Below are 27,619 nucleotides of genomic sequence, written 5' to 3'. Positions count from 1 at the left end.
AAGGTTACATGAGTTGGTGAGAAGTTTGTGTTTTAGTGAAATGCTCTGTAGATATCTGTTAGATTCATTTGAATCATAACATCTGTTAGTTCTGTTATTTCTCTGTTTAGTTTCTGTCTGTGAGATCTGTCTACTGGTGAAAGTGGAGTGTTGAAGACTCTCACAACTGATGGGTGATTTAAGTTTTAGTAATGTTTCTTTTACAAATATGGATGCCCCTGTATTTGGGGTATTGATGTTCAGAATTGAGACATCATATTATTGTTATTTTTACTTTGATGAGATTAAAATGTCCTTCTCCATCTCTTTTGACTAATTTTGGTTTGAAGTTTATTTTGTTAAACATTAGAATAGCTACACCAGCATGCTTCTTAGGTCGGTTTGATTGAAAACGCTTTTTCTGACCCTTTATTCCGAGGTAATGCCTATCTTTGACATTGAGGTGTGTTTCTTGTATGCAGCAGAAGGATGGATCCTGTTTTCATATCTATTCATTAGCCTGTGTCTTTTTATTGGGGAGTAGAGTCCATTGATATTGAGAAATAGTAATGACCAGTGGTTGTTAATTCTTTTTATTTTTGTTTGAGTTGGTTGTGGTGTGTGTGTGTGTGTGTGTGTGTGTGTGTGTGTGTGTGTGTGTGTGTATGTGTTTCCATTCTTTGGGTTTTTCTGATGGGAGATTATATATTGCCTGTGTGTTTGTAGGTATAGCTCACTTTCTTTGGTTGAAGTTTTCCTTCTAATACATTCTGTAGGTTTGGATTTGTGGATATATGTTGTTTAAATTTGACTTTGTCATGAAATATCTTGTTTTGTCCAACTATGGTAATTGAAATTTTTTTCTGGGTATAGTAGTCTGAGCTTGTATTCATGGTCTCTTAGAGTCTACAGGAGGTCTGTCCAGGCTTTTCTGGCTTTTAGAGTCTCAAATGAGAAGTTGAATGTAATTCTGATAGGTCTTCTTTTATATGTTAAGTGGCTGTTTTCCTTTTCAGCTTTTAATATTTTTTCTTTATTCCTTATGTTTAGTGTTTTGATTATAATATGGTGAGGGGACATTTTTTTCTGGTCCACTTTACTTGATGTTCTGTAAGCTTCTTGTGCATTTATGTATATGTCATTCTTTAGGTAGGGTAAATTTTTCTATCCTTTTGTTAAATATATTTTCTGGACCTTTGAGCTGGGATTCTCCTCATTCTTCTATTCCTATTATTCTTAGGTTTCATCTTTTCATGGTGTACCAGTTTTCCTGGTTGTTTAGTGTTAGGAAGTTTGTAGATTTAACATTTTCATTAACTGATCAATCTATTTCCTCTATTGTGTCTTCAATCACTGAGATTCTCTCTTCCATCTTTTGTATTTGTTTGTAAAGCTTACATCTGTTTTTCCTGTTTGCTTACTCAGATTTTATATTTCCAGAATTCCCTCTGATTGTGTTTTCTTTATTGTTTCTATTTCCATTTTTGGGTCTTGAACACTTTCTTCATCTGTCTGTTGTTTTCTTGGTATTCTTTCAGGAATTTACTGATACCTTCCAATTTTTTTTTGTCTTCTTCAATTTCTTTAGGGGGATTTTCTCATTTTCTCTTTAAGGACCTCTATCATTTTTATAAAGTCATTTTTAAGGTTGTTTTCTTGTGCTTAGCTGCACTAGAATGTTCAGGTCTTGTAGTCTTAAGGTTGATGGGTTCTAGTGGTCCCATATTGCCCTTTCTGTTATTGATTGCGTTCTTACACTGGTGTTTAGGCATCTGGATTTGGGATGATTATAGGTTGAGGTGTTGATTCCTATTTGTCTTTGTTGGATGGATGTTTTGTTCCTTTTTTTCTGGCCTAAGTGGCCAATGGCTTGGTGACTGGGGAGTCTTCAGGTTGAGCAGCATGTGTCTACTCAGTATTTTTGTTCTCTGGATCCATGCCTGGGCTCCAATAACGTTTAAGTCTTGTGCTGAACTTTAGTCTAAGTTTTAGAACAGAACATTGGACTCAGGAGAGGTGTTGCTGTTCCTCTGACTGATGCAGACTGTTTCTGGGCCTATGGAGTCAGCCAGAGTTGTGGGGTAAGGCTTGCTGCTTGGAGGATGATGAGACAGGAGGGGTTGGGTGGCAGAGTTGATCTTGGGGGTACAAAATCCAGAGGGTTTGAGCAGTCCAGCTAGTAGGTATGTCACTACTTAGTAACTCTTATATTAATGGTTCATTACTGTATTCAGGCTTCTGAGTATTTTACAACCAGTAAGCAAATAAAGCCATTTATTGAAGCCCTTTGTGCTTTGTTTTCCTCAACTCTTGCCCCCCCATCCCTGATCCTAAATAGGAGGCATTCATGCTACCAACTTCCAGGCATAGCTTAGAATTTGGCATTGAATTTTAAAGAAAAAGTGTTATCTCTGTGTACTAAATTTACCAGCATTTCAATTATATTTACTAATATATTAATGATGAATTTACTGGTCAGCATTAATTAGCAATTGCAGTGAATCAATGATAGATTTTGTTTTGTACTACATAGCACAGTCCTTAACTTTGTAAACCTGGTCAAGTTCAATATCCACATTGCAAAGCAAGGGAGGTAGGGATCCTGCCATGGGATCCCTTCAGTTTTAGTGCATAGCCTGCTCTCATTCTTCCTTTATCCCTGCCCTCTCACTGCTTTTATGTAGAAACAGTTTCTCTTCCAGGCCCCAAATAGTCCTTTGTTCTTCCTTCAATCCATGTTTCTGCAAATACTGCCCTAACTTGGTTTAAACTTCCACTTTATTTTTATATAATTATCATTTTTAATTTTTTTAGATTTTATTTTTTATTCAAGTTAGAAACAGGTTTATTTCACATGTCAATCCCAGCTCCCTCTCCTTCCCCTCCTCCCCATCCCTTCCCACCAGCCCCCCCCATGCCCCCACCCAATCTCCACTCCAACCCCCAGGGAGTGTGAGGCCCTCCATGGTAGATCTCCAGAGTCTGTCATGTCCTCCAGGGTAGGATCTAAAACTTTCTTCAAGAGTCCAGGCTGAGAGAGCGTCCCTCATTGTGGGATGGGCACTCAAAGTATATTTGTACATCAAGGATAAATACTACCCAAGGCCTCAAAGATTACCTAGGCCTCTTTTTTGACACCCACATTCAAGAGGTCTGGGTCAGTCCCATGCTTTGCACACAGTCATCAATCTGGTGTCCAGGAGCTCCCCTTTGTTCAGGTCAACTGTTTCTGTGGGTTAAACCAGCCCAGTCTTAACTCCTTTGCCCATTAGGTCTCCCTTTCTGACCCTGGATTCCAGGAATTCAGTTCAGTGTTTATCTGCCTCTGCTTTCATCAGTCACTAGATGAAAGTTCTGTTTCCCAGACTCTCTGGCAGTGGGATTATATGCTGGCACTCCCCTGATGCATGTCTAAAATCCATAAATGAGTTAGTACGTACCATGCTTCTCTTTTTGTGACTGGGTTACCTCACTCAGGTTGGTTTCTTCTAGTGCCATCCATTTGCCTGCAAATTTCAAGATTCCATTTTTTTTCTTACTGAATAGTATTCAATTGTGTAAACATACCACATTTTCTCCAGCCACTCTTCAGTTGAGGGGCATCTAAGTTGCTTCCAGGTTCTGGCTATTACAAATAATTCTGCTATGAACATAGTGAAACATACATCCTTGTTGTATGAATGTGCATTTTTTTGGATATATGCCTAAGAGTGGAATTGCTGGGTCTTGTGTTAGACTGATTCCCATTTTCCTGAGGAATCTCCATACTGATTTCCAAAGTGACTGTATGAGTTGGCACTCCCACCAGCAGTAGAGGAGTGTTCCCCTCTTTCCACTTCCTCTCCAGCATAAACTGTCATTGGAGTTTTTGATTTTAGCCATTCTGACAGGAGTAAGATGGTATCTCAGAGTTGTTTTGATTTGCATTTCCCAGATGGCTAGGGATGTTGAGCACTTTCTTAAGTATCTCTCGCCATTTTAAACTCCTCTATTGAGAATTATCTACTTAGTTCTTTACCCCACTTTTTAATTAGATCCTTTGGTGTTTTGGACACTTGTTTCTTAAGTTCTTTGTAAATTTTGGAGATCAGCCCTCTATCAGATGTGGAGTTCGTGAATATCTTTTCCCAATCTGTGGGTTGCCTTTTTGTTTTGCTGATTGTGTCCTTTACTTTACAGAAGCTTTTCACTTTCAGAAGGTCCCACTTATTAATTGTGGATCTTAATGTCTGTGCTACTGGAGTTGTGCTCAGAAAGTGGTCTCCTGTACCAATTTCTTCAAGGGTGACACCCACTTTCTCTTCTAAGATGTTCAGTGTGACTGAACTTACATTGAGGTCTTTGATCCATTTGGATTTAAGTTTTGTGCATGGCGATAGACATGGATTTTTCTGCAGCCTTCTACAAGTGAGTCTCCAGCTATGCCAGCACCATTTGCTGAAGATGCTTTCTTTTTTTCCATTGTATAATTTTAGCTTCTTTGTCAAAGATCATGTATTTAATGTAACAAATAGTTGGTTTAAAAATCTCTGGAGATCTACCATGGAGGGTCTCACTCTACCTGGGGATCAGAGTGGAGATTGGGTGGGAGACTGGGGGGCATGGTGGGGAGTGTTGGGGAAGAGGGGAGGGAGAGGTTGCTGGGATTAACATGTGAAACAAACTTGTTCCTAACTTAAATACAAAAGGAAGAAACATCATAAATCATAGGGTGGGAGAGATGACTCAGTCGTTTAGAGCACTTGCTGTTCTTTCACAGGATTCTGGCTCCTTTCCCAGCACCTACCAGGTGGTTCTTGATCACCTGTAACTCTTGTTCCAAGGGATCTGACACCCTCTTCTGCTCTCCCTGGCCACTTCACACATGATGCACTTATATGTAGTCAAGCCCTCAGACAAAATAGAGGTAAATTAGAAGGAATAGACCAAGGCTCAAGTACTAATTTTTTTTAATTTTCCATCTTGCAATTTAATTTGTAGAAAGATCCTTGTGAGAATTAAAGCCCTTTTTTAATAATTATAAAACATTCCAAGGTATGACATATAATGATTTCTTTAGCCAAAATTTTCATAAACCCTTAGGCTGTTTCCTATTTCTGATGCATTCAACCAGTAAATATGTTGTACACTTACTGTTTTAGAGTCAGTAGGTCACAATGCCCTTTTACACTTTGTAAATACATTGCCAGGTTTTCTTGTTTTTCAATCTACTATGTCCTATGAACTGCTTTTGTATAGTGTTCTACTACTTTCTTTTAATTTATTTTTGCGTTTATTTGTGGTATACTAAGGAGATGCAAAATGTGTGTATCACAAGTAAAGCAATTTAACAACTCTGAGGAAACAATTACAGAAATACAATGGTAATAACAGACATTTGACAATTTTCCTGTGTCATTTTAACTTACAATATTTAGCCCATTTAAAAGCCTAATACATATACTTAAAGCTAGTTTGAATTGCCATTGTCAAACTGATCATTAATATCTGTTAGGATAGCCACCAGGGAAATGCAAATCTAAACAACTCTGACATACCATCTTACTCCTGTCAGAATGGCTAAAATAAAAAACACCAATGACAGTTTATGCTGGAGAGGATGTGGAGAAAGGGGAAACACTCCTCCACTGCTGGTGGGAGTGCCAACTCATACATCCACTGTGGAAATCAGTATTGAGATTCCTCAGGAAAATGGCAATCAGTCTACTATAAGATCCAGCAATTCTACTCTTAGGCATACACAAAAGATGCACATTCATGCAACAAGGACATCTGTTCAACTACGTTCATTGCAGTATTATTTGTAATAGTCATAACCTGGAAGCAACCTATATGCATCTCAACTGAAGAATGGATAGAGAAAATGCGGTACATTTACACAGTGGAGTACTACTCAGCAGAAAAAAAACATTGAAATCTTGAAATTTGCAGACAAATGGATGGCACTAGAATAAACCACCCTGAATGAGTTAACCCAGTCACAAAAAGACAAACATGGTATGTACTTTCTCATATACGGACTTAAGACATAGAGCAAAGAATTACCAGCCTACAATACACACCACAGAGAAGTTGGGAAATAAGGAGGGACCTAAGAGAGACATACATGGCACCCCGGAGAAGGAGAAAGGGACAAGTTCTCTTGAGGAAACTGGGAGGGGAGAGGAGTACATGAAGGAGCAGGAAGGTTGAGAATAGAGGAGAACAATAATAAGCTTTCCAGCAGTGGAGGAGTGTTCCCCTTTCTCGACAAGCTCTCCAGCAGAAACTGTCATTAGTGCTTTCATTTTACATTTCCCTGATGGCTAAGAATTTTGAGGACTTTCTTAAGTGTCTATCAGCCATTTTAGACTCCTCTATCAAAAATTCTCTATTTAGTTCTGTACCCCACTTTTTAATTGGATTATTTGGTGTTTTGGAGACTTGCTTCTTGAGTTTGTTGTATATTTTGGAAATCAGCCCTCTGTCAGATGTGGGGTTCGTGAATATATTTTCTCATTCTGTGGGCTGCTGTTCTGTCTTGTTGTATGTGTCCTTTGCCTTACAGAAGCTTCTCAGTTTCAGGAGGTCCCATTTATTAATTGTTGATCTCAGTGTCTGTGCTACTGGTGTTTTATTCAGGAAGCAGGTATCCTGTACCAATTTGTTGAAGGGTACTTCCCATTTTCTCTTCTAAGAGGTCCAGTGTGACTGGATTCATATTGAGACCTTTCATCCATTTGGACTTAAGTTTTGTGCATGTTGGTATTTATGGATCTATCTGCAGTCTTCTACATGCCAGCTTCCAGTTATGCTAAAACCATTTGTTGAAGATGCTTTCTTTTTTCCATTATATAATTTTAGCTTCTTTGTATCCTCTTGATCTCCATTTGTTGTCTTATTGTTCTAGCTAGAACTTAAAGTACAATATTGAAGAGGTATGAAGAGAGTGGACAGCCTTGTCTTGTTCCTGGTTTTAGAGGAATTGCATTGAGTTTCTCTCCATTTATTTGATGTCAGCTGTCGGTTTACTGTATATTGCTTTTAGTATGTTCAGGTACGTTCCTGTTACTTCTGATCTCTCCAGGACCTTTTTCATGAAGGGGTGTTGAATTTTGTCAAAGGCTTTTTCAGCATCAAGTGAGATTACCATGTGGTTTTTCTTTTGCAGTTTGTTTATATGTTGGATTACATTGATAGCTTTTCATATGTTGAACCATCCCTCCGTCCCTGGGATGAAGCCTACTTGATCACGTTGGATGAGTTTTCTGATATGTTCTTGGATCTGATTTGCTAGTTTTTATTGAGTATTTTTCATCAATGTTCATGTGGGATATTGTTTGTAATCATGTGACTTTGGATCTAAGGTAATTGTAGCCTTGTAAAAAGAATTGGCAATTAACCTACTGCTACTATTGTGTGGAACACTTTGAGGAGTATTAGAATTAGTTCTTCTTTGAAATTCTGGTAGAATTCTGCCCTGAAGCCATTTGGGCCTGGACTTTTTTTGGTTGGGAGACTTTTGATGACTCCTTGTATTTCATTATGGGTTATAGGTCTATTTACATTGCTTATCTGTTCTTGATGTAATTTTGGTTAATTATATCTATCCAGGAAATTGTCCATTTTCTTTAAGTTTTTGAATTTCGTGGCATACAGATTTTCAGAGTATGACCTGAAGATTCTCTGGATTTCCTCAGTGTCTCTTGTTGTGTCCCCCTTTTCATTCCTGATTTTCTTTTTTTTTCTCTTCCTTTTTAAAAAAAAGTTTAAGTTATAAACAAGTTTGTTTCACATGCAAATCCCAGCTCCCTCTCCCTCCTCCCCATCGCTCCCCACCAGGACCCCCTGTCTTCCACCCTCTCTCCAATCTGATCTCCAGGAAAGGTGAGGCCCTCCATGGTGGATCTCCAGAGTCTGTCATGTCATCCCGGGTAAGGTCTAGGCCCTCCTTCAAGAGTCCAGGCTGAGAGAGCATCCCTCTTTTGTGGGATGAACACTCAAAGTATATTTGTATGCCAGGGATAAATACTACCCAAAGCCGCATAGATTACCTAGGCCTCCTCATTGATACCCACATTCAGGGGGTCTGGGTTAGTCCCATGCTTTCCACACAGTCATCATTCTGGGATCCAGGTGATCCCCCTTTTTCAGGTCAATTGTTTCTGTGGGTTAAACCAGCCCAGTCTTAATTCCTTTACCCATCAGGTCTCCCTTTCTGACCCTGCATTCCAGGGGTTATATTCAGTGTTTCTCTCTGCCTTTTGGTTAATTAGGATAAAGGTGTTTCTATCTTATTTTTTCTAAGAACCTACTCTTTTTTACATTGATTCTTTGTATTGTTTTCTTTATTTCAATTTTATTGATTTCAGTCCTCAATTTGAATATTTCCTGATGTCTACTCCCCAGGGATGAGTTTGTTTCTTTTTGTTGTAGAGCTTTCTGTTGTGCTGTTAATTCTCTAGTGTGACTATTCTCCAGTTTCTTAATATGAGCACTTAGTGCTGCTTTCAAAGTGTCCCATAAGTTTGTGTATGTTGTGTCTTCATTTTCATTGAATGCTAGGCAGTCTTTAAATTATTTCTTTATTTCTGCCTTGACCCAGGAATGGTGCAATTTTTGTGTTGTTCAATTTCCATGAGTTTGTACGGTTTCAGCAATTTGTGTTGTTGCTGAATTCTAACTTTAAAGCATCGTGGTCTGATAAGATACAGGGATTTATTCCAATTTTTTGTACTTGTTGTGGTTTGCTATGTTACCAAGTATGTTGTCGATTTTAGAGAAGGTCCCATGTGGAAAAAGTCCCATGTGGAGCTGAGAAGAATGTATATTATTTTATGTTTGGATGGGGTGTTCTATAGATGTCTGTTAAACCCAACTGTGTCATAACTTCTGTTAGTTCCTTTGTTTCTTTGTTAAATTTCTGTCTGTGGGTCCTGTCTCATGGTGAGAGTGGGGTGTTGAAGTCTCCTACTATAACTGTGTAAGGTCTTATGTGTGATTTGAGTTTTAGTAATCTTTCTTTTATGAAAGTGAGTGTTTTGTAATTGGGGCATAGATGTTCAGAATTGAGACTGCTCCCTGATGAATTTTTCCTTGATGAATACAAAATTAACCTTCTTTATCTCTTTGATTGATTTTAGTTTGAAGTCTAATTTGTTCGATACTAGGATAGCTTCACCAGCTTGTTTCTTTGCTTCACTTGATGGAAAATCTTATCCCAACCCTTTACTCTGAGGTAATGTCTGCCTTTTAAATTGAGGTATGCTTCTTGTATGCAGTAGAAGGATGAATTCTGTCTTTGTATCCATTCTGTTAAACTGTGTCTTATTTTTTTAGCCAAACTATGATCATTAATATTGGCGGAGACTAAGGACCATTGAGTGTTAATTGTTGTTTGTTTTTGATTTGTTGTTAGTGTTACTGTTTGTGAATTGGCCCTGCTTCTTCTTTTGGCTTTTGATAAAGTGGGATTATCTATTGCCTATATTTTTGTGTGTGTAGTTACCTTCCTTAGATTGAAGTTTTCTTTCCAGTACTTTTCTGTACGGCTGGATTAGTGGATTCTTATTGTTTAAATCTAGTTTTGTTGTGGAATATCTTGTTTGCTCCATCTGTAGTGATTGAAAACTTTTCTGGGTATAGTAGTCTGGGCTGGCATCCGTTGTCGCTTGGTGTTTAAAGACAACCTATCTAGGACCTTCTGACTTTCATAGCTTTCATGGAGAAGTCAGATGTGATTCTGATAGCTTTGTCTTTATGTGTTACTTGGCCTTTTTCCTTTGCTACTCTTTTTGTTTTTTGTTTGTTTGTTTTGTTGTTTGTTTGTTTGGATTTTTTTTTTTTTGGTTTTTACGAGACAAGGTTTCTCTATATTGTTTTCGAGGCTGTCAGTCCAGCCCAGCCTTGAACTCACAGCAATCCACCTGCCTCTGCCTCCTGAGTGCTGGGATTAAAGGCGTGTGCCACCACCGCCTGGCTTCTTTGCTGCTCTTAATATCCTTTATTATTTACGTTTGGGGTTTTGATTATTATGTGTCAAGGGTTTTTTTTTTGTGGTCCACTGTATTTGGTGTTCTGTAGGCTTCTTGTAGTTTCATTGGCCTGTCTTACTTTAGGTGCGGAATGTTTTCTTCTATGATTTTGTTGAATATATTTTCTGCACCTTTGAGTTGGGTTTCTTCCCCTTCTTCTATCCCTATAATTCTTAGATTTGGCCTTTTTTACAGTGTCCCATATTTCCTGGATATTTTGTGTTAGGGATTTGTTGGACTTAAGATTTTCTTTGGTTGATGAATCTTTTTCTCCTAGTGAATCTTAATGCCTGAGATTCTCTCTTCCAACTCTTGTATTCTGTTGATTATGCTTGCATCTGTAGTTCCTGATCATTTACTCACTTTCAGAGTTTTTTTTATTATCTCTATTTCAGCTTTCAAACCTTGCATTGTTCGAATTGTTTCTTGCAATTTTTGGTTTGTCTTTTCTTCCATTTTTTAAAGGATTTTCTCATTTCCTCTTTTAGGGTCTCTATCATCTTCATAAAATTGTTTTTAAAGTCATTCTCTTGTGTGTCATCTGTTGGGATGTTCAGGTTTTTCAGATGTATTCCTAGACTCTAGTGGGAACATATGTTGCTGAATGTGTTCTTATATTGTTGTCTTCCCATCCCTTCTTCCAGTGGATACAGGTAGGCTCTTTTCCTTTCCTGGTAGATATAGGTCCCAGGTTCTCTTCTGGTGGGTGTAAACAGGTCCAATATTCTCAGGGTCTCAGGGTGGGTGCAGGTGAGTATGAGGCACTTCCTCTCCTCTTCCCTGAGTGGTGACAGCAGTAGACCTGCACCCTCAGCAGGCTCCTGGTTGCTTGGTCCTCTGGAGGCAAGTCAACCTGGCTGCAGTCCCCAGGTAGGGAGATCCTAGAAAGGAAAAGAGGTAGGAAGCCAGCCTAAGGTGGGGGCTGCAGCTCACCTCTGTGCTCTGTCCTGTGTGTGGGAGGGACTAGACTGGCCCTCTCAGCAGGCTCCTGGTTGCTTGGTCCTCAGGAGATTAGTTGATCTTTTGTCTTGTATTCTTATTGTACTTCATGTTATTTTTTTCTTTATATATGTAGAGTATATATCCACAAAAATGCCAAGTAGAGACTGAAAGAGATAAACTCTTTAATTTCCTGAGCCCTGTATTTGATGTCCAAAATATTTTTAAGAGCATTACTTAAGGATCACCAAGTGACAGCTTGGCTTTCCTGGGATTTCTTGTTTTCTTTTGATACCGAAGTTTAATGATGAAGATGTGAAATCAGTAAAACTGAAAGAACAAAACTAGATTTTCTGTTTTTAAATACTTAATTGTTTGACTTCCATCTTTGTGGTCTATACTTTCAGTGTGCTTGGTTGTGGTCCTTTTGCTCATTGTGAGCTCTTTCTGTCTCAGGCTTTGAGCATCTTTCCATCATAGGGAATCTGACATTTTTCTCATCTTCACTCACTGTATTCTTGCAAAAAATTTTTTAAAGCTGGGTTTTTTAGATATCTTGCATTTGTTTCTCTTAAATTAAATTAGCACAATATATTCAGTGATTCACATTTCTAATGAGGTTTTTTCAACTTAATTTTTCTTTTTTAAAAATCACTTATATTTATTTATTTGTGTGTGTACGTGTGTGTGTGTGTGTGTAGCAAGTAGCACATGCAAGAATTTAGAAAGGGCAGCTTGCTGGACTCAGTTTCCCCCCTCACAATGTAGATCACTAGGATTGAACTCAGGTCATGTGGCTTGGCTGCCGATGCCCTTACATGCTAAGCCAGCTTTCTAGCTCATTAGATTTATACACTTTAGATCACTAATGTGTCTTGGATCTATTTTTCAGTCTCTCCATTTATATTTTGTTTAGCAAAATATTTTTAAAATCTATTGGTTTAATATTTTTTTTCAGATTTCTCACTGTTCACACCAACATATTCTTATTTTAACAATGCCACCTTTTCTCCAGCCCCATTTGGTGCCAGTTTTCATTTTTTGAAATAGCTATTTCTTCCTGGCTTAAGCATTCTCTTAGTTTGCCCAAATATATGGTTTTCATAGTGATTGCTTGTTGCCTCTTCATATCTAGGAATGAAATACAAGGTTGCTCACAGGAAGCTCACCAAAGTTTCTCCCTAGCTAAATCTACTTCCTTAGCTGACCCCACCTTTCCTAGAGTGGGATCTGAGTGGGCCAGCTGGAGGAAACAGCAGTCACTGCTACTTGTGCAGTACATGAGTAGAAGCCAAAGATTCAAACCAAAGAAGATCTTACATTAGTGTAGAATGCTGTCATCACCCACCCTTCCAGTCTGTAAGACCCACAACCCAGCATTACCTCAAGCTAACTTTACTGTTTTCTTTCTAGTGGCTTGCATTGGGGGTGAAATATTTGACTTTGTTCTTGAGTAAAAGCTTTCACTGGTGACAGTATCCACTAGTACTCAACTACATACTGTTCTTTAACATTCTTTAAGGGACTGGATGGCATGCGCTCAGCTTCTGCTTTGTGGTTTTGGGAGAATATTCTCTGCTTTTCTTGCACTAGCAGCTTAGGAATCTTGGGTTGTAGAACCTGACAGCTGTCAGCCATACCCAATCACACATCATTCTTTAGATTTCCAAATTTCTCTTAAACTTTCAGTCATTGATGACACCTTTAATTCTTTCATAAGCTATACTTCCTGTTATTTGAAGAGGACTTTGGGTTCTGAGGGTTGGGTGTGTCACAAGGCAAGCTCATTCCACTATATTAAAACAAACAAATGAACAAAAAGTCTTGAACTTTTCATGCAGATATTACAGACTCACATTGTCCATTGAGGAACTGGAGTTTAATCTTAAGATGTTGTGGCTTTTCATCAAATCATTCATAAAAATCTTATGGAAGTACATGTACAGAGTTCAGTACATGACTATTCAGTGCCTTTAAGATAGAATTATATGTATTATCTACAGTTACCAATGATACCACTATTCTTTTCTCCTTTTTCTATGGTGGGGATGGATTTTGGGGCTTTGTCCATATTGCTGGGCAAATACTCTATTCCTGAACTTCCTAACCCATCAACATGCTTTTCCACTTTTTATGAATATGTGATGTCAGCACATTGCTACCTCACATATAAACTGTTGTTTATACCCACAGTGGGGCTTGTCTTTTCATGCGGATGGAGTACTATATGCCTAATCAGTCCCTTTATTTTGGTACAAGGTGCTCTGCATCAACAGTGTAATTGTTCTACCAAAATAAATGTACAAATATAAACATTATTGAAACCTTTCATTTTACAATTCTAAAGTAGCTATTTTAAAGGATCAGTGTGTGTGTGTGTGTGTGTGTGTGTGTGTGTGTGTGTGTGTGTGTGTGTGTTGTCAGGGGCGTGTATGGGTGCTAAGGATGGAACCCAGGGCTTTCATGCTTGCTAAACATGTGCTCCACCACTAAGTTATACTCCCAAAATCAACATCTCAATTTTACAGCTTTTTGAAAATGACTCAAACAGGGATTACCAAGGAAATTGACTCCTTTTGCACAGTAAGTTAAACAAAACTTAAAACATTGTTAGTCATTTTAGCAAACTATCAATTTCCTCTCCCTGTGACATGCAAAACCATGCTAATTCTAAACCATTGAAGAACATGATGACGATTTAATACCAAGTTGTAAGTCTGATTTTAAAAAATGAACTTTATCAGTCTAACTGTGCTTTTAAGGCACCTTGGTCCCTGTGGCCTTTCCCTTGGGATGCTAGTTTGATGTGTGGCACCCACTTCATTCTTGTAGTAGTGCTGGAGCCCTCACATAATGGCTGCTGCTGTAATCAGTGGAGACCAAACTTCTTTCCTGAGCCAATTGATGTCTGTTGGTAATGTGTTCCATTTGTCACTCAGGGAAAGTAGATAGACATAGGGCCGTCTGTCTGCTGACATTGTGGGGATGTGTTTGCCTAATAGTGTCATGATTTGTGAATGTAGGTATGACACTTCATAGTTCTATCATAATGGAAACATCAAGTGGCTTATCATCTCCCTAATTGTACACAGAGTTTGAATAGCCTAGGGCTTCAGTGATGTATATCCTTGCAGATCAAACTGCATGTTGAACTGTAAGTCCTCCACTGGGAGAGGACCTCCCCAAAAGATTCTGTTGGAACTCTGTTTTGACCTGAACAAAGCAAAAGTGTTGTGGGGGTGGGGTGTTTATGCATGTGTAAAGGTTCATTTACCTTTGGAAGGTAATGTGTAGACTCCCAAGATTAACTTTGTGATGTCTTCTTCAAATGTTTCCCTACCTTCTTTGAGACAGAATGTCTCACTGTACCTGGAACTTACTGAGATGGCTAATCTGGTTGTTAACTTGACACACCTGAAAAGAGGGAATCTCGGTTGACTAATTGTCCTTTACAATGTGGCATGACTGTGGGGAATATTCTTGTTCATTGATTTGGGAGCACCCAGATCATTGTGTGGTACCATCCCTAGACAAGTGAGCCTAGGCTATGTAAGAAACATAGTTGACCATGAACTCCAAAGTAAGTACGTGGACATCATTCCTTCATAGTCTCCTGTTTCTACTTTGGCTTCCCTCCATGAATGACTTTGTGAGTCAAATAAACCTTTTGTTTCCCAAGTTGCCTTTGGTTGTCTTGTTGAAAGCAAACTGTGACAGGTGAACAATTCCTGAAATCCATTTGCCTTTATGCTCCCAAACTCCCAGTGCTTGAGGTCACAGACTTTTGCCACCATGCCTGTTTCTCATATGGGTTATGACACCTAAACAGCAAGGACATTATTATTGAGTCATCTCCCCAGGCCTCTATCAAGCTGAATTAGTAATCCTGTCTCCACAAATCATCAGAGGCAAAAGCTCTCAGTTCCTATCTCATGCTGACTTTTATTTCTTTTTCCTCCCAGCCATAATCTCCACCTCCCTAGCACTGGGATTAAAGACATGTGATCCCAAGTGCTGGGATCAAAGGCATGAGCTCTGTTACCTTTCAAAGGGTGGTCTTGAATTCAGAGAGATCCGTCTGCCTGTCTCCTGAGTCCTGGGATTAAATATGTGTGCCAACACTGCCTGACCTCTATGGCTTGTGGCTAGCTCTGCTTTCTACAACTAACTAGTGTAGCTGGCTTTACTTTCTGACATTTTTTATTCTGGCAATTTTTATTAAATCATAAATAATTTATCACCACATTTGCTTACTTACTTACTGACTCTTTTATACAAGGCAGTTCAGTATCTCCATGCTCCCTTTATGTATCATCAGTCAGAAACACAAGTGACTTTCTATTTCCATCTGAAGTGAGGACAGACAGACATGTGGGACTGTGTCCTTTAATCTGTTGGTCATTACACTACCTCCAGATAGAAGCAAAGGACACATAAGTTTTGTTTTGGGTGTTGGAAAACACCTTAGAAAGTTTCCTGATCAAATGCACAGAATACCTGTCCTGAAGTTATGGAGAGGGTTATTTTAGAAAATGATGAGAAGGATGGGTGTGGGGGGGTTAGCTCCAGCTAAGCAGCTCCAGAGATAGCCTGCAGCTCAGTTCTCTGAGGACTTATTAATAATCAAACCTGAAAAACTGTTCACTTATATTTAAAAAACGGTGTCTAGAGAGAGCAAACAGACAAGACCTCTGCCATGCACATGCTTTTCTTGTAGAAAACTAAATTGGAAGTCATGTTACTTCAGTATATGGCCCTCATACATATTCATGTAGTAGGTTATAAATGTTTCTTCTGCTCTTGGCAGCCAATGGATGAGGTAGATAGTGCCCTACTCATTTTAAGGATGGGACAACTAAGATAAAAGGAAACAACTACATGAAGTTTGAACAGTGGGTAGGGATCCAGAGCAAGAATCCAGGTGAGATAGTACCACAGTCCCCCTGTTAATCCACAATATCTTTCCAAGTAGAAAAAACATTAAAAGTCTAAATAATTTTTATCCAGTGGAGAAATTTTCTTTTTTTTACGGGACTTCTACATAAATCTGCTGCTTCTGTCACGGACCTGTGTAACTACTTTATTTGAGTTTGGAACCAGCTCACTATTTCTACGAGAAATCAATGTTATACTGATGTAGAGGTATTTTGAAGTAACATTGTGGAAAAATCCTGCCTAGAAATAAATTGTTGCTTCCGCAGAACATTATGCCAAATAGTGTAACTCACTAGTGGAAAGTGTTTGGATGTGGTGTGACATTTCACCACAGGAAACACCAGTGCTTTCCTGGCAGTGGATCTCGTCATATCTGTATCATTGTAATTGTTCCTAATAGCTTCCACCATCTTAGTCAGAGCACTCTTGTCTTCTGAGTTAACCTGTGTGAAGGCAGCAGTGATGTAGGTCTTCCTGTGGACCAGCTGCTCCAGTCTGACCATTCTCTTGAAGATGCAGTAGGGGGAGCCCATCTTTTGACACAAGGCAGGCAGGAAGACCACAAGCACAATGGGGTCTACATCATAGGTAATCACCACCAGCTGAGCCTTTTTGTTCTCCACCAAGGTAGTGACTGTATTGACTCTGCTCGAACCACAGTTGATCTCTTAGTTGGAATGGCTTCTTGCCAGGAGCTTTCTTCTCAGAATGAGCCAGCACTTTGCTTCTTCTCCTGCTTGGTCTCTGTCCTGTTCTTGTGGGCAAGTGTAAGCAGCTGGGTAGCTGTCTGCTGGTCCCGGGTGAGGGGGAACTGGTTAATGTCAGGAGGTACTCTGAGCTGCTTATAGAAGATGGACCTCAGCCACTGCAGCCTGATGTACCAGGGCCATTTAACGGAGTATGTGAAATCTCTTTTGGGACAATGTCCTGCCCAATGCCTAAGTTCTTAGGTCTTTTCTTGAATAGAGGATTCACCATCTTTTTTGGCCTGCTGTTTTTTCAAAATGGAGTGTGTCAAGACCACCTCGGTCTTCTTTCCTTTTGAGCATCTTGTTCAACTAGAGGAAGTTCATTTCCGTTAATCTCAGCCTTCTTCTTAAATCTGAGTTTTCAATGGTAAAGAGAGAAGTAGGCTGAGATGGAAAAATCTGAGTTCCCCAAGTGTCTTGGAAGGGTCTGGTAGGAAAGCATTGTAGATATGTTTATTCCTCTCTCAGCTTTCATTAGAGACTTGCAAACTGCATATGACCCTTCTTCTGCAAAACCCATATCTTGTAGGTCTTTGTGAATGTACAGTGAGGCAAGGAGAAACTTCACCCCTGTATTCATGTTTTCCAGTATAAAAAAGAAGGAAAGAAATGAAAAGAATTAATGCAAGCATGGGCTATGGTCCAGGTGAGAAAGGCAACCATGAACTACGGGGTGGGTGGAATAGGAAGCATGGACTATAACTCACATGGAATAGGAAAATACAGGCTATGAGGGAGGTAAAATAAGCAACAATAGGCTATCATAGGAATAGGCAGCACGGGCTATGGGGTAGGTGAGAAAGACAAGCATGGGCCCATACAGGAGAAGTGGGAATAGTAAGCATTGGGTGAATATAATCCAGTAGAGTTCAATCCACTGGGAATACTAACATCAGTGGCTTTGCTAAGCAATCAAGAATCATACAGAGATTCCCACATTTTGAATTAACAGTTAAACGTTTATATATTTCTTTTAATTTTGGTTATGAGCCTAGCTTTTAATGGCTGAGCTATCCCTCCAGCCCTAAATGTCTATTTCTTGACCATTTATGAATCTTACTTGGATGTTGGACTGGGAAGTGAATATTTAGATGATAATCATCTCAAATACAAAATTTAAAGAAGCTAATTGAAAATAGAACAGTGAAACATACATACAGATCTGGAATGAGTTAATTCAGTCATCAGATTTTGATGCCAGTTTGGGGAGAACAAAAATAAAATTCTACATATGATAACACACCATATTCTATTAATATAAAATAATTACAAACATTGAAAAAATATACCTGATTGATGCAGCTTCCAGTGTTAGTCCCTGAGGACAAGTTTTCACAGCCCTTTGCAAACTTCCAAGAGAAAGAAGCAGCCAGCAGTCCTGCCCAGCTGTGGCACTTATGACCCACAAAAACAACCAGCAGAGCAAGACATCCCTAAGAGTGCAATAGCAGCACTCACATCCTAACAGTTGTCTAATTTTCCTTAAGGCCCATTTGCCTAGTACTGGAAACCTAGTCAAAAGCCTGGACTAGTGGTCACGGAGAAGACCCTGATACCACTGCTTTTCAAAACCAGTATGATTTCTAACTGCATTCTAAATACTAAAGCCCACAGTTAAGTGTACCTCTCATCCCTCATCAAGAAACTTCTCCTTGCAACAGAGGGAGACCATTACAGAAAGGCACAATCAATCAAAAATGCAGAAAACAACTCATGAAGTGGTTTATAGCCCCCCATGAATATATTTACAACACAGCTCCTTCATCTAAAGGTTGGGGAATATGAGGAAAGATTGTAAGAGCCAGAGGACCAGGAAATCTGCTGTGATATTATGTCTCCTTTAAATGACAGGGATGCTTCACCCATGATACCTCAACAATATAGCTGCTTTAGAAAAGACCTGAACAACTGTAACATCAATAGACACTCTAAAATGAAAGGAGGGAATCCTATGAGGCCACAGCCCTAGACCAAGAACTCCAGGCAGCAAATGTCTGTTGAGAGAAGGGAAATAAAAGAAAAAACTTTTACTTGCTTATCCAATGCCAAGTGGTCAGCCCTGAAATCTTATATACACACACGTAACACTAAGTGGACTTTAATAACAATGAAATAAAAAGAGGCCATGAATTATGAATTGAGAGGGAGTCAAGGAGAGGACCTGGGAAGGGCCGAAGGAAGGAAAAATGAGGAGGGAAATAATAGAATTGCATTTTAATTAAGAGAAAGAGAACATTAATGCCAAAATAAAATGAAGTCAATGGGAAATTTATCATCTATAATATTGCAAATACATATTAATAAAAAGATAGTGATTGCAATAATAAAATAAAATGTATTGTACAGGTATATAGTCTATAAAGTGCTTATAGGTTACAGTAAACATTAAAATGTTGCCTTCTTTTAAGGGGCATCATTAAGAAGTCAGAAAATTGGAAGTTATTCTATGTATCTTCATTATAATCAAGTGAGTGATAATGAATTTACATCATGAGAGATAAAACATTGAGCTCCAAGATCAGAGAAATACTGCTGCAGGTAGAGATGTCACCATCAAGATTAGGGTTATTGACCCTGGAGATCTCAGGCTATAGCAAATAAAGCAGGTGGCTATGAATTCGGTGCCAGAAACAGCTGCAGTTCTTGGGTGTTTTTTGCAGGCTTTCTATCCAAGCCTGCAGTGGAGTTTTCCAGACTCTCTGGGAAGCTGCTGTGAGTCTCCCATGTGCCCTCATTTCTATTTGCACTCAATTCTAAAGAGCAGTTTCTCTGCTTCTGTCTGCTCTCCAAGTCCTCTTCAAATCCTCCTTAGGAAACCGTACCTGAGATCAATGAGGAAGTGAGATCTGAGAAACAGCTCCTGCCCCAGCAGTCTACACATAGCTTAAAACACTTTGTAAATGCCTTCTGATCATCATCTTTTTTAATCTCCATGGCAACCCTATGATGATGCATTATTATCATTACATTTAGTTGGTGGAGGATTGCATGGTAAGGTGATGAAGCACCTCACCCAAACTTATACAGCCAGTAAATAGAAGAATGATCAGGAATGATACAGAAGAGTGGTTTCAAAGCCTAGGAGATGAATCATGACTGTTTTCCATGCCTTCTGTTGACTGCTGTTTATCTCAGCAAGTTATCATTATTAGTAGTTATGAATTCAATCAATTATAGACAAGTTTACTAGTATGCGCTCTGGCCTGTGAGTGCTAACATGGTTCCCAGAAAATTAGTATTTGCCTGTTGTCACTCCTCAGGTCCTTAGCCTATGCATCCACAAACATTTGGTTTGGGGGCAGGATAGTATTGCATCCTCCGTTTTGCTTTTTATGTGTAAACACACACAACCCAGATTTCACTGGGACTTTGTACCATACCAGGAATCTTACACTAATGATAAGTATTGTAGATCATTTCCTAAAGGTATTCAGCTCTAGAGTTGAGACTGGCTTAACGGTCTCAAATATTTTCCATTTGTGCTGAATGAGCCTTGTGAATCAACTAGCAATCAATTCCCACTTCTAACGTGACATTCTACCCACACAGCTCCATTCTCACCTCCCAAGTCTATTAGCTCCTCGGTTATATTTATGTGTCTCTACAACCTCATGGTTGAATGAGACTGACATTCTATTTCCATGAGCTCCTTTGAAAACCTGAGGATTTAAATGCTCCTAACTAGAAAACGTATTTCTGCAAGTTCCAGTTCTCAAGTGCAAAATGTCTGGGTACATAGAGTGACAGATTAGACAACCCTTTTTATCTTCAGAATCATCTGGGCCTAGACTTTTAACCAGCAACATACTGTACTGAAAACTGCGATTGGCATTTTCTTTGGGCCATCAACCAATTTCTGAGTAAAGACATTGAGACTTACTATTAACTATGAATGCTCGACTTTGCTAAGGCTTGTCCAATACCTCTTTTAATTTAACTTAATCTACTCTGTTTTTATGAATCTACGTTTTGGCTCCAGACTTTAATCTTTTTTTCATTCTTTATGTCTTACTTTCCTGCTTCCTTTGTGTCTGGATGTCTGGCTGACCCCTGGCATCTCCCTGACATCTCCTTTTCTTTCTCCCTGAGCCTAACTTCCTCTTCCTTATTCTCCCTACCCAGAAGTTTTGTCTATACTTTATCCCTCACTATTGGCCTTTCAGAGTTTTACAAATTTTAAAACAATCTTATTTTGCATACCAATCCCAGTTCCCTCTCCTATGCTCCCATTGCCCCCACCATCTCCCCACCCCATCCCTGTCCACTCCTCAGTGAGGGTGAGGCCTCCCATGGGGGATCATTAAAGTCTGTCACATCCTTTGGGACAGGACCTAGACTCCTCCCTCTTGTATCTAGACTGAGATTCCCTTCATAGGGAATGGGCTTCCAAAGTCCAATTTGTGCACTAGGGATTAATACAGGTTCCACTGCCAGTGGCCCCAAAGACTGCCCGGGCCCCCAACTGACATCCATGTTCAGGGGGCCTAGTTTAGTCTTATGCAGGTCACCAAACTGTCAGTCTGGAGTCTGTGACTTTCCACTTGCTCTGGTCAGATGTTTCTGTAGGTTTCTGCTTTGTTCACACTATTGCTCCTCCCTCAGCTTTTTATTAGACCAATCAAGTGTCTTAGGCAGGCAAGGTAAAACAGCAACATATCTTTACATAATTAAACAAATGAAACACATCTTTGCATAGTTAGAGAAATATTCTGCAACAGAAAATATTTGCTGTTTTAATTGCTTATGGCTGGTATTCTTTTGTGCCTTTAATTGTATATACTTATTAGAGCATTAAAAATGTATCCCCAATATGACTAGATTCGTATTATTTTTCTAAATAGAGGGTATTTGACTTAATCCATACAATCCATTTTTATAGAAAATAAGAAATACTTGCTTCCTTTCAAAGAACAAAAAATAGAGAAAATTTTCACCTGATTTGAAAGATATAATTTTAGAAACAAAACCACTTTGTACCTCCCAGGGTCACAACAGAGAGGTACTGCGGCCCTGAGTTATTTTATCAGACTTAATTTTGCTTTAACTTAGTGCCAAGGATTTTTGTGACAAGATAAATCTTGTTGGTCCTTTCATTCCCTTTTCTCTCCATTGTCTAGTGGTCTTTGTAATGAACAGTGAGTTCAACTATAATACTGCAATCTCTTGTCTAGACACAAAATTTGAAATGTTTTGAGTTGTGTTTCATTACATTGATATGTAATTGACCATTGACTGCTTTGTGAATACTGCTAGAGTGATGGCCTCTCTTTAGTTATAATAAAAGTGAAGTCTTTTCAGTGATAGTAAGGCCCACTCCCTTTTCCCTGTCTTTCAGAATATAGAAAGTACTGCATATTGAAAGTATTTCCTTGACCAGTGCAATGTATTTGACAACCCTAATCCTAACCCATCATAGTGTCTTCATGAAACAAACTATCTTTGTCCTTTGTTTTCTGGCTTTAATTTTCAGACTCTCTAAGTTATTCAAATTGTGTCTCTACCAGCAACATAGGATCTTGTCCTCTGCAAAATCTGTATTGCCTATACTTAGATATTCTACACATTCCTTCCCCCATCCCAAATCTTTCTCTATTTATCCTCAAAGATTGGGTTTGTAGCACTAAAGATGGGATAAGAATTTTAGCCTCTGTCTTCCCAAAGAGACTTTGGTTAAAATCTTTTCCTTCATTTCACCATGACTTTTGGTTGCCTTGAGTGGGAAGCTCTGACAAGACTCTGAATACAAAATAATACAGACTTATAATAAACACTTAGAGTAAACCTCTGAAAATATATCACTGGAGACAGACTGATGACAAGTAGGCTTCTTAAACATATGAGGAAGAGCATTAAAGTAGGAAAATAGGCCAGCATCCTCAGCCACAAAGAACAAACAAACTCAAAAAGCAAATCAAAACTAGAATGGGAAGTTGCTAGTACCTTCTTTCCTAAGTAATCCTAATATCTAACTTTTCCAGCCTACTCAGTAGAACAATTGCCACTACAGAATAGAAGTTAAAATGACAATTGCCAGAACAGGATAAAACAAGCAAGATGAGATGTGACTGGCAGGACTGTAAGGAGGCATGCCACTTTACAAAGCCAATTACAGGGCATAAAACACCATCCTCCTCCTCATGCTGAGACAGTTGTCCATTTCTGGATAACACAACTGAGGACAAATTGAATGGAGATTGTCCTTGGCTCTGCTAATTGCATTAAAACAACACATGCATGATCCTTGGGCAGATTTTAGCCCAATTTAAGGTTAGAACATTACAGCAGATGAAAATTTAAGTCTATTCTGTGGGGAGAGGCAGAGCCATTAGGGGAGGAGGGAAGGCAAAAGAGAAGAGGGAGTGATGAGAGTGAGAGGGGGAGAATTTTTGTAAAAATAAATTCTATATTGTTTGGAGATTATGTAAGACTTATGTGACTTTGTGCAAGCACAACCATTCTTTAATTCCTCACATTCTTTGGGGATTTCAAAGGGAAATTACATTAACACATTTTTAGAAAAGGCATATCGTCTGTTTTAGCTAAGGCTTGGTTCCTAATGGGATTTCTTGGAAGAGTTAAACCATATTTAAAACTAAGAAGCCATACTTTAACAAAAAGAATTTAGATAAAATTTCTAGTATGATCTGGGCTAAGTTTTGCTGTGTTTTGGTTGTGGGACACAGCTGGTTTGTTTATCTGTACTTCACTGTCCTTAGAGTGAGGACAGTTACTGACTGCTTCATGCCTGGAAGGATTCTGAGAGAGTTTTAATTAGTTGCTATATGTGAACAGTTGGTGTTGTGCCAAACAATGATAAATTCTGGGTAGTCTTTTTTCTAAGTAGATCTAAATGTGTGTCTTATTCTGTCTTTAGGAATTAATGACCAAGCTAATAACTGAGACACCTGACCAGCCAATCCCATTTCTCATTGACCATCTTCAGTCTAAACAAGGAAACCGAGGACAACTGCAAAGAACCCTCTCTGGGTCAGCTGCTCTCTGGGCAGAAAGTGAAACATCAGGTAATTGGGGGAAAAGAAGAAACTATGAATATATTTGTTAGTTTGATATACAGCTGATACAGTAGTTCTCAACCTATGAGTCTTGACCCTTTTGGGGGTTGACTGACCCTTTCACAGAGGCCACCCAAGATTATCAGAACACTTCATAACAGTAGCAAAATTACGGTTATAAAGTAGAAACAAAAATAATTTTGTGCTTGGGGTCACCACATTGTGAGGACCTGTATTAAAGGGTCACAGCATTAGGGAGGTTGAGAACCACTGATACAATGGAAAAGTTTTACAAGCACTTTAAACTATAATGTGATAAACCTATAATTTTCAGGTATTCTATGTTTATAGCTTCATGTTAACTTTTCATATAAAATATATGAATTTGAATATATAGTAGTGTACTAGATGTGTCCAAATGAAAATCAGAGTATTTCACTTAATAGAAGGATTCTGATTTGCAAAAACACATTTCATTCTGTGTGGATTCAAATTATTCTAAACTTGTGTTTCTTTTTATGAGCAAGGGTTGAAAGAATACAGCTTCTCTGATCTGGAAAGTAATGAGTCAGTATCTACAACATTACTTCTGCTATTCTCAAAGCTGATTATTCTGTATTTCTTCCATGACTGGTATTATCCTGAGTAGTAAATTTAGCGTTAGAAATAGCTGAACACTGGGCAACTCAGGACATAGGGGAATCAGCCTTCTAAGTCCCAATAGCCTCCTTCTCCCACTAAACAAGGGGAAACAGCAGGAACAGGAGAGATGTGTCTTCAGTCTTCCTGCGTATTGTTTTACAGGTTTGATGTTTGCTTTCAAATCTCAGTCTCTTCAGGCCTTGGGGAGATGTAAAGGCATTTAAGAAAAGGGAACCATTTGAGAAAATGCCTCTGTAAGATTTGCCTTTGAAAAAGTCTGTTGACGGTTTGGCTCTATAGGAAAACAGGATGAGCAACAGGAAGATCAAGCCAATAAGCTGGAGGAAACTCCATGGTTTCTGTTATAGTTCCTACTTCTGGGTTCTTGCCTTCAACTCCTGACCTCAGTATTTGAATACTACTGGAAGTGGAGGAGGAAGTGGAACCCTTCCTTCCGATTTCTGGCTGTTCATGCTGTTTTAGTGTTATAATAGATCAGACTTTGGTTTATATAAATTTAAAGAGGACACCATGTTGCACCCAAGTTGTCAGAAGGACAAGATATACTGTAGCAATGTCTGGAATGTGGGGAAAGCTGAGGCTAATAATGAGCTGTGGTGTTTCCCAAAAAGAAGGGTACTTCACTTCACTTGTGGAGGCCTGTCATTGCAGAAGCTGTTGGAAACTGAGAGTCTGGAGCCTTCACAAGTGTGTGTGTGTGTGTGTCTGTGTGTGTGTGTGTGTGTGTGTGTGTGTGTGTGTGTGTGTGTTTCTCTATTCCAGGAAGCTGCGAAGAAGCATTTTATTTGAAAAAGGATGCAAACATTAGGATATGGAGTGAGGATTTGAAGCTGGGGCAGTTCTTGCTTATGTGGAATGTAAGGTCCATAGGAAAAAAGAGGGAAATATTTTGGAAGGAAGATGTGGAAGGAGCAGGAAAACAACCAGTTCTTGGATGTTAACTGAAGCAAAGAATGCTTATTTGAATAGTGGGTGATGATTCCTTCTTAAGCCTTGGCTGTGACTGGTGCATCTTCTACTTGATTACAGAATGTCTCTAAACCCAAGGACAGAGACAAAATACTTTTTCAAAATAGCTGAAGTTGCCCTATTGTTCCGTTTCAATACATCTAGCGACTCAGGACAAAGCATGTTCTCACTTGTGCATTGCTTAATAGTGTGAAGGAGAAACATTATTTTTGTTTCATTTTTTGCAATGAAAAGCAATTTATTTTGTAATTACATGCATGTGCACGTGAGTGCACACGCATGTGCACCTCTCTCTCGCGCACACACACACACACATATACACACACTTTTGATATTCAAACCTGTAGCTGAGCTATTTTCTATGATTCTTCAGGAAATTCATTTATGTGCAAACTGAGTTGCCTGTAAGGGACACTATGTCTCCCCTTTCATTTGACATTGCTTTTCTCATTTTGTGGCCTCTCTGGTCTGGATCTTCATGGAGGGAAATGTGTTCTTTAAGTCCCCGATTCAATTTTCAATGCTACTAGTGTTCCTTTCCCAGTACAGAATACAGATTTAATATGGTATTTTAGTTTTCTTTCAGTACTTAAAAAGACACAAAACAATTCCTTTAAATAAATTTCTAGGTATAATTGTGTATTAATCACAGCTTGCTCAGCAACTCTTTCCTCTGATTTTGTTTTGTTCCATACAGTTATTTTACTTTCATTAGGAAGTTAAAAAAATAGGTTCTGACATTTAATAGTTGTAAGATTTCAATTTTCCTTGGTGTCTTAAATATTCTATTCATTCATTTAATATATTTCATTAATTCTTTCTAGAATGATAGCTTTCTAGGGACTCAAATTTAAACATGGAGTATTTTTTTCTAGTCCCAGGTATGTCAGCACATAGTGTAGGCAGAGTTTTCCTCGCCTTTTCACCATATAACTTGAAAATCTGGGATTTAAAAAAATCCAAAAGACAAATGTGTACTATCAATCCTGTCTTGTGTCTGCTATGCTAGTGAGTTACCTGAACTTCTGCCGTCACATTAACCAAGTAGGTAAGAAAGGTATCGTGGCTCAGTTGTTTCACTAACATGACTTTTGCACATAAGTATAAAATACAGTAATTAAGGTAATTCATAAATTCCAGTCTTTTACTGAACGCAGATCCTCTTAGAATACATTTAAGTAAATTTCATGAGCCGGATTCTCTCCATCCTTATTACCATGGTTTGTGTATATTTTGTTTTAACAGAACCCAAAGGAACAAGAAGAGATTTTAGAAGCTATGATAAACCTTGGCAGTTGAATGCAAAGAAGCCTAAAAAATCAAAAAGCGACCTTGCTGTGTCTAATATTTCTCCTCCATCACCAGATTCTAAATCATGTAAGTTTGTTACTTAATTGTTCCTAAATTTGAAAGTCTTCCTAGTTTGGGAAGTAGAGAAAAGGTATACATTGAACTCAAACTTTTCCTCTGTTTTGGGTTCTTTGTTAATCTCAGTGAATACACGTTCATTTCAGAACTGTCACTGAGCTTCATGCACACAAGTGTACTTAGTCATTTATACCCTTTCACATGTATAACTGATTGAGATCTTTTTGATATTCCACTATTAGAAAACTGGGAGCTGCATGGAGCAGATCTCTGGCCTCTTCTGGCTGGTTGCAACAATAAACCTTTGAAGCAGCCCAAACTTTTAAGAAGGTAAATCAAATCTTTAGAACAGAAGGCAAGAATATTGAACCCATATGTTTAAAACAACTGTTCATCTGACTTCCTTTAGGTCCTCCTCTTTGTTATTTATGATTACTCTCCATGGTCCGTCTTTGTCAATTATGAAGTGCAAATTAGAAAAACAATGAAAGAAAAAAATTTTTGAGACATGAAATGAATGTGTCAAGCACCGTTCTCCATCACGAGTGACTCAGTCTCCTTATCTGTTTTCTAAAGTTAAGGCTATAGACTTGAGAATAACTTATCTCTGAGGGACATGCCTGATGCCATGTGTCTGCAGGGTCTGTGCTCTCAACGAGACACTGCCAGCCACAGCATATTGGCGGGATGGTGAGCTTCTTCTTCAGTTTTCTTCTGTCTAGGTAATTTACTTACAGTTTCTAGTCGTAGGAGAATATTAGCAAGAAACTTTTAATGACAATGAAATAACAAGTCATTTTCCATGGACTATGTAGAGATACTGTATGTGACAATAAAAACACAATGAATTTAAGCCATACATGGAAACATATTGGCAAAATTACTACATTTTTGAAGCGGTTGTTGAAGTTGTATATTTTGGTGTCTGGAGGATGATTAAAAATAGTAAAAAGTAGAAAAATGAAAGTTAGTAAATTTATCAAAATCAGAA

The 27,619-nt window shown here is 38.7% G+C and overlaps 1 protein-coding gene and 1 pseudogene across 4 annotated transcripts in view; one reads left to right on the top strand and one right to left on the bottom strand.

Annotated features, from left to right (window-relative positions):
• CUNH8orf34 (chromosome unknown C8orf34 homolog) overlaps positions 1 to 27,619 on the top strand; it is a 383,946-nt gene that overhangs the window by 69,869 nt on the left and 286,458 nt on the right. For all 4 annotated transcript variants that reach the window (XM_040741439.1, XM_040741438.1, XM_005066755.4 and 1 more), the window contains exons 2-3: positions 23,490 to 23,637; positions 26,506 to 26,637. In XM_040741439.1, coding sequence (XP_040597373.1) covers positions 23,490 to 23,637; positions 26,506 to 26,637 — 280 coding nt within the window. The remainder of the gene's footprint in view (positions 1 to 23,489; positions 23,638 to 26,505; positions 26,638 to 27,619) is intronic.
• LOC106020847 lies at positions 16,137 to 19,549 on the bottom strand (annotated as a pseudogene).

Source organism: Mesocricetus auratus, unplaced genomic scaffold (assembly GCF_017639785.1).
Source record: "Mesocricetus auratus isolate SY011 unplaced genomic scaffold, BCM_Maur_2.0 Super-Scaffold_6730, whole genome shotgun sequence".
NCBI classification, from domain to species: Eukaryota; Metazoa; Chordata; class Mammalia; order Rodentia; family Cricetidae; genus Mesocricetus; species Mesocricetus auratus.
The sequence above is the reverse complement of the archived record's forward strand: the minus strand, read 5'-3'. Positions and strand labels throughout refer to the sequence as shown.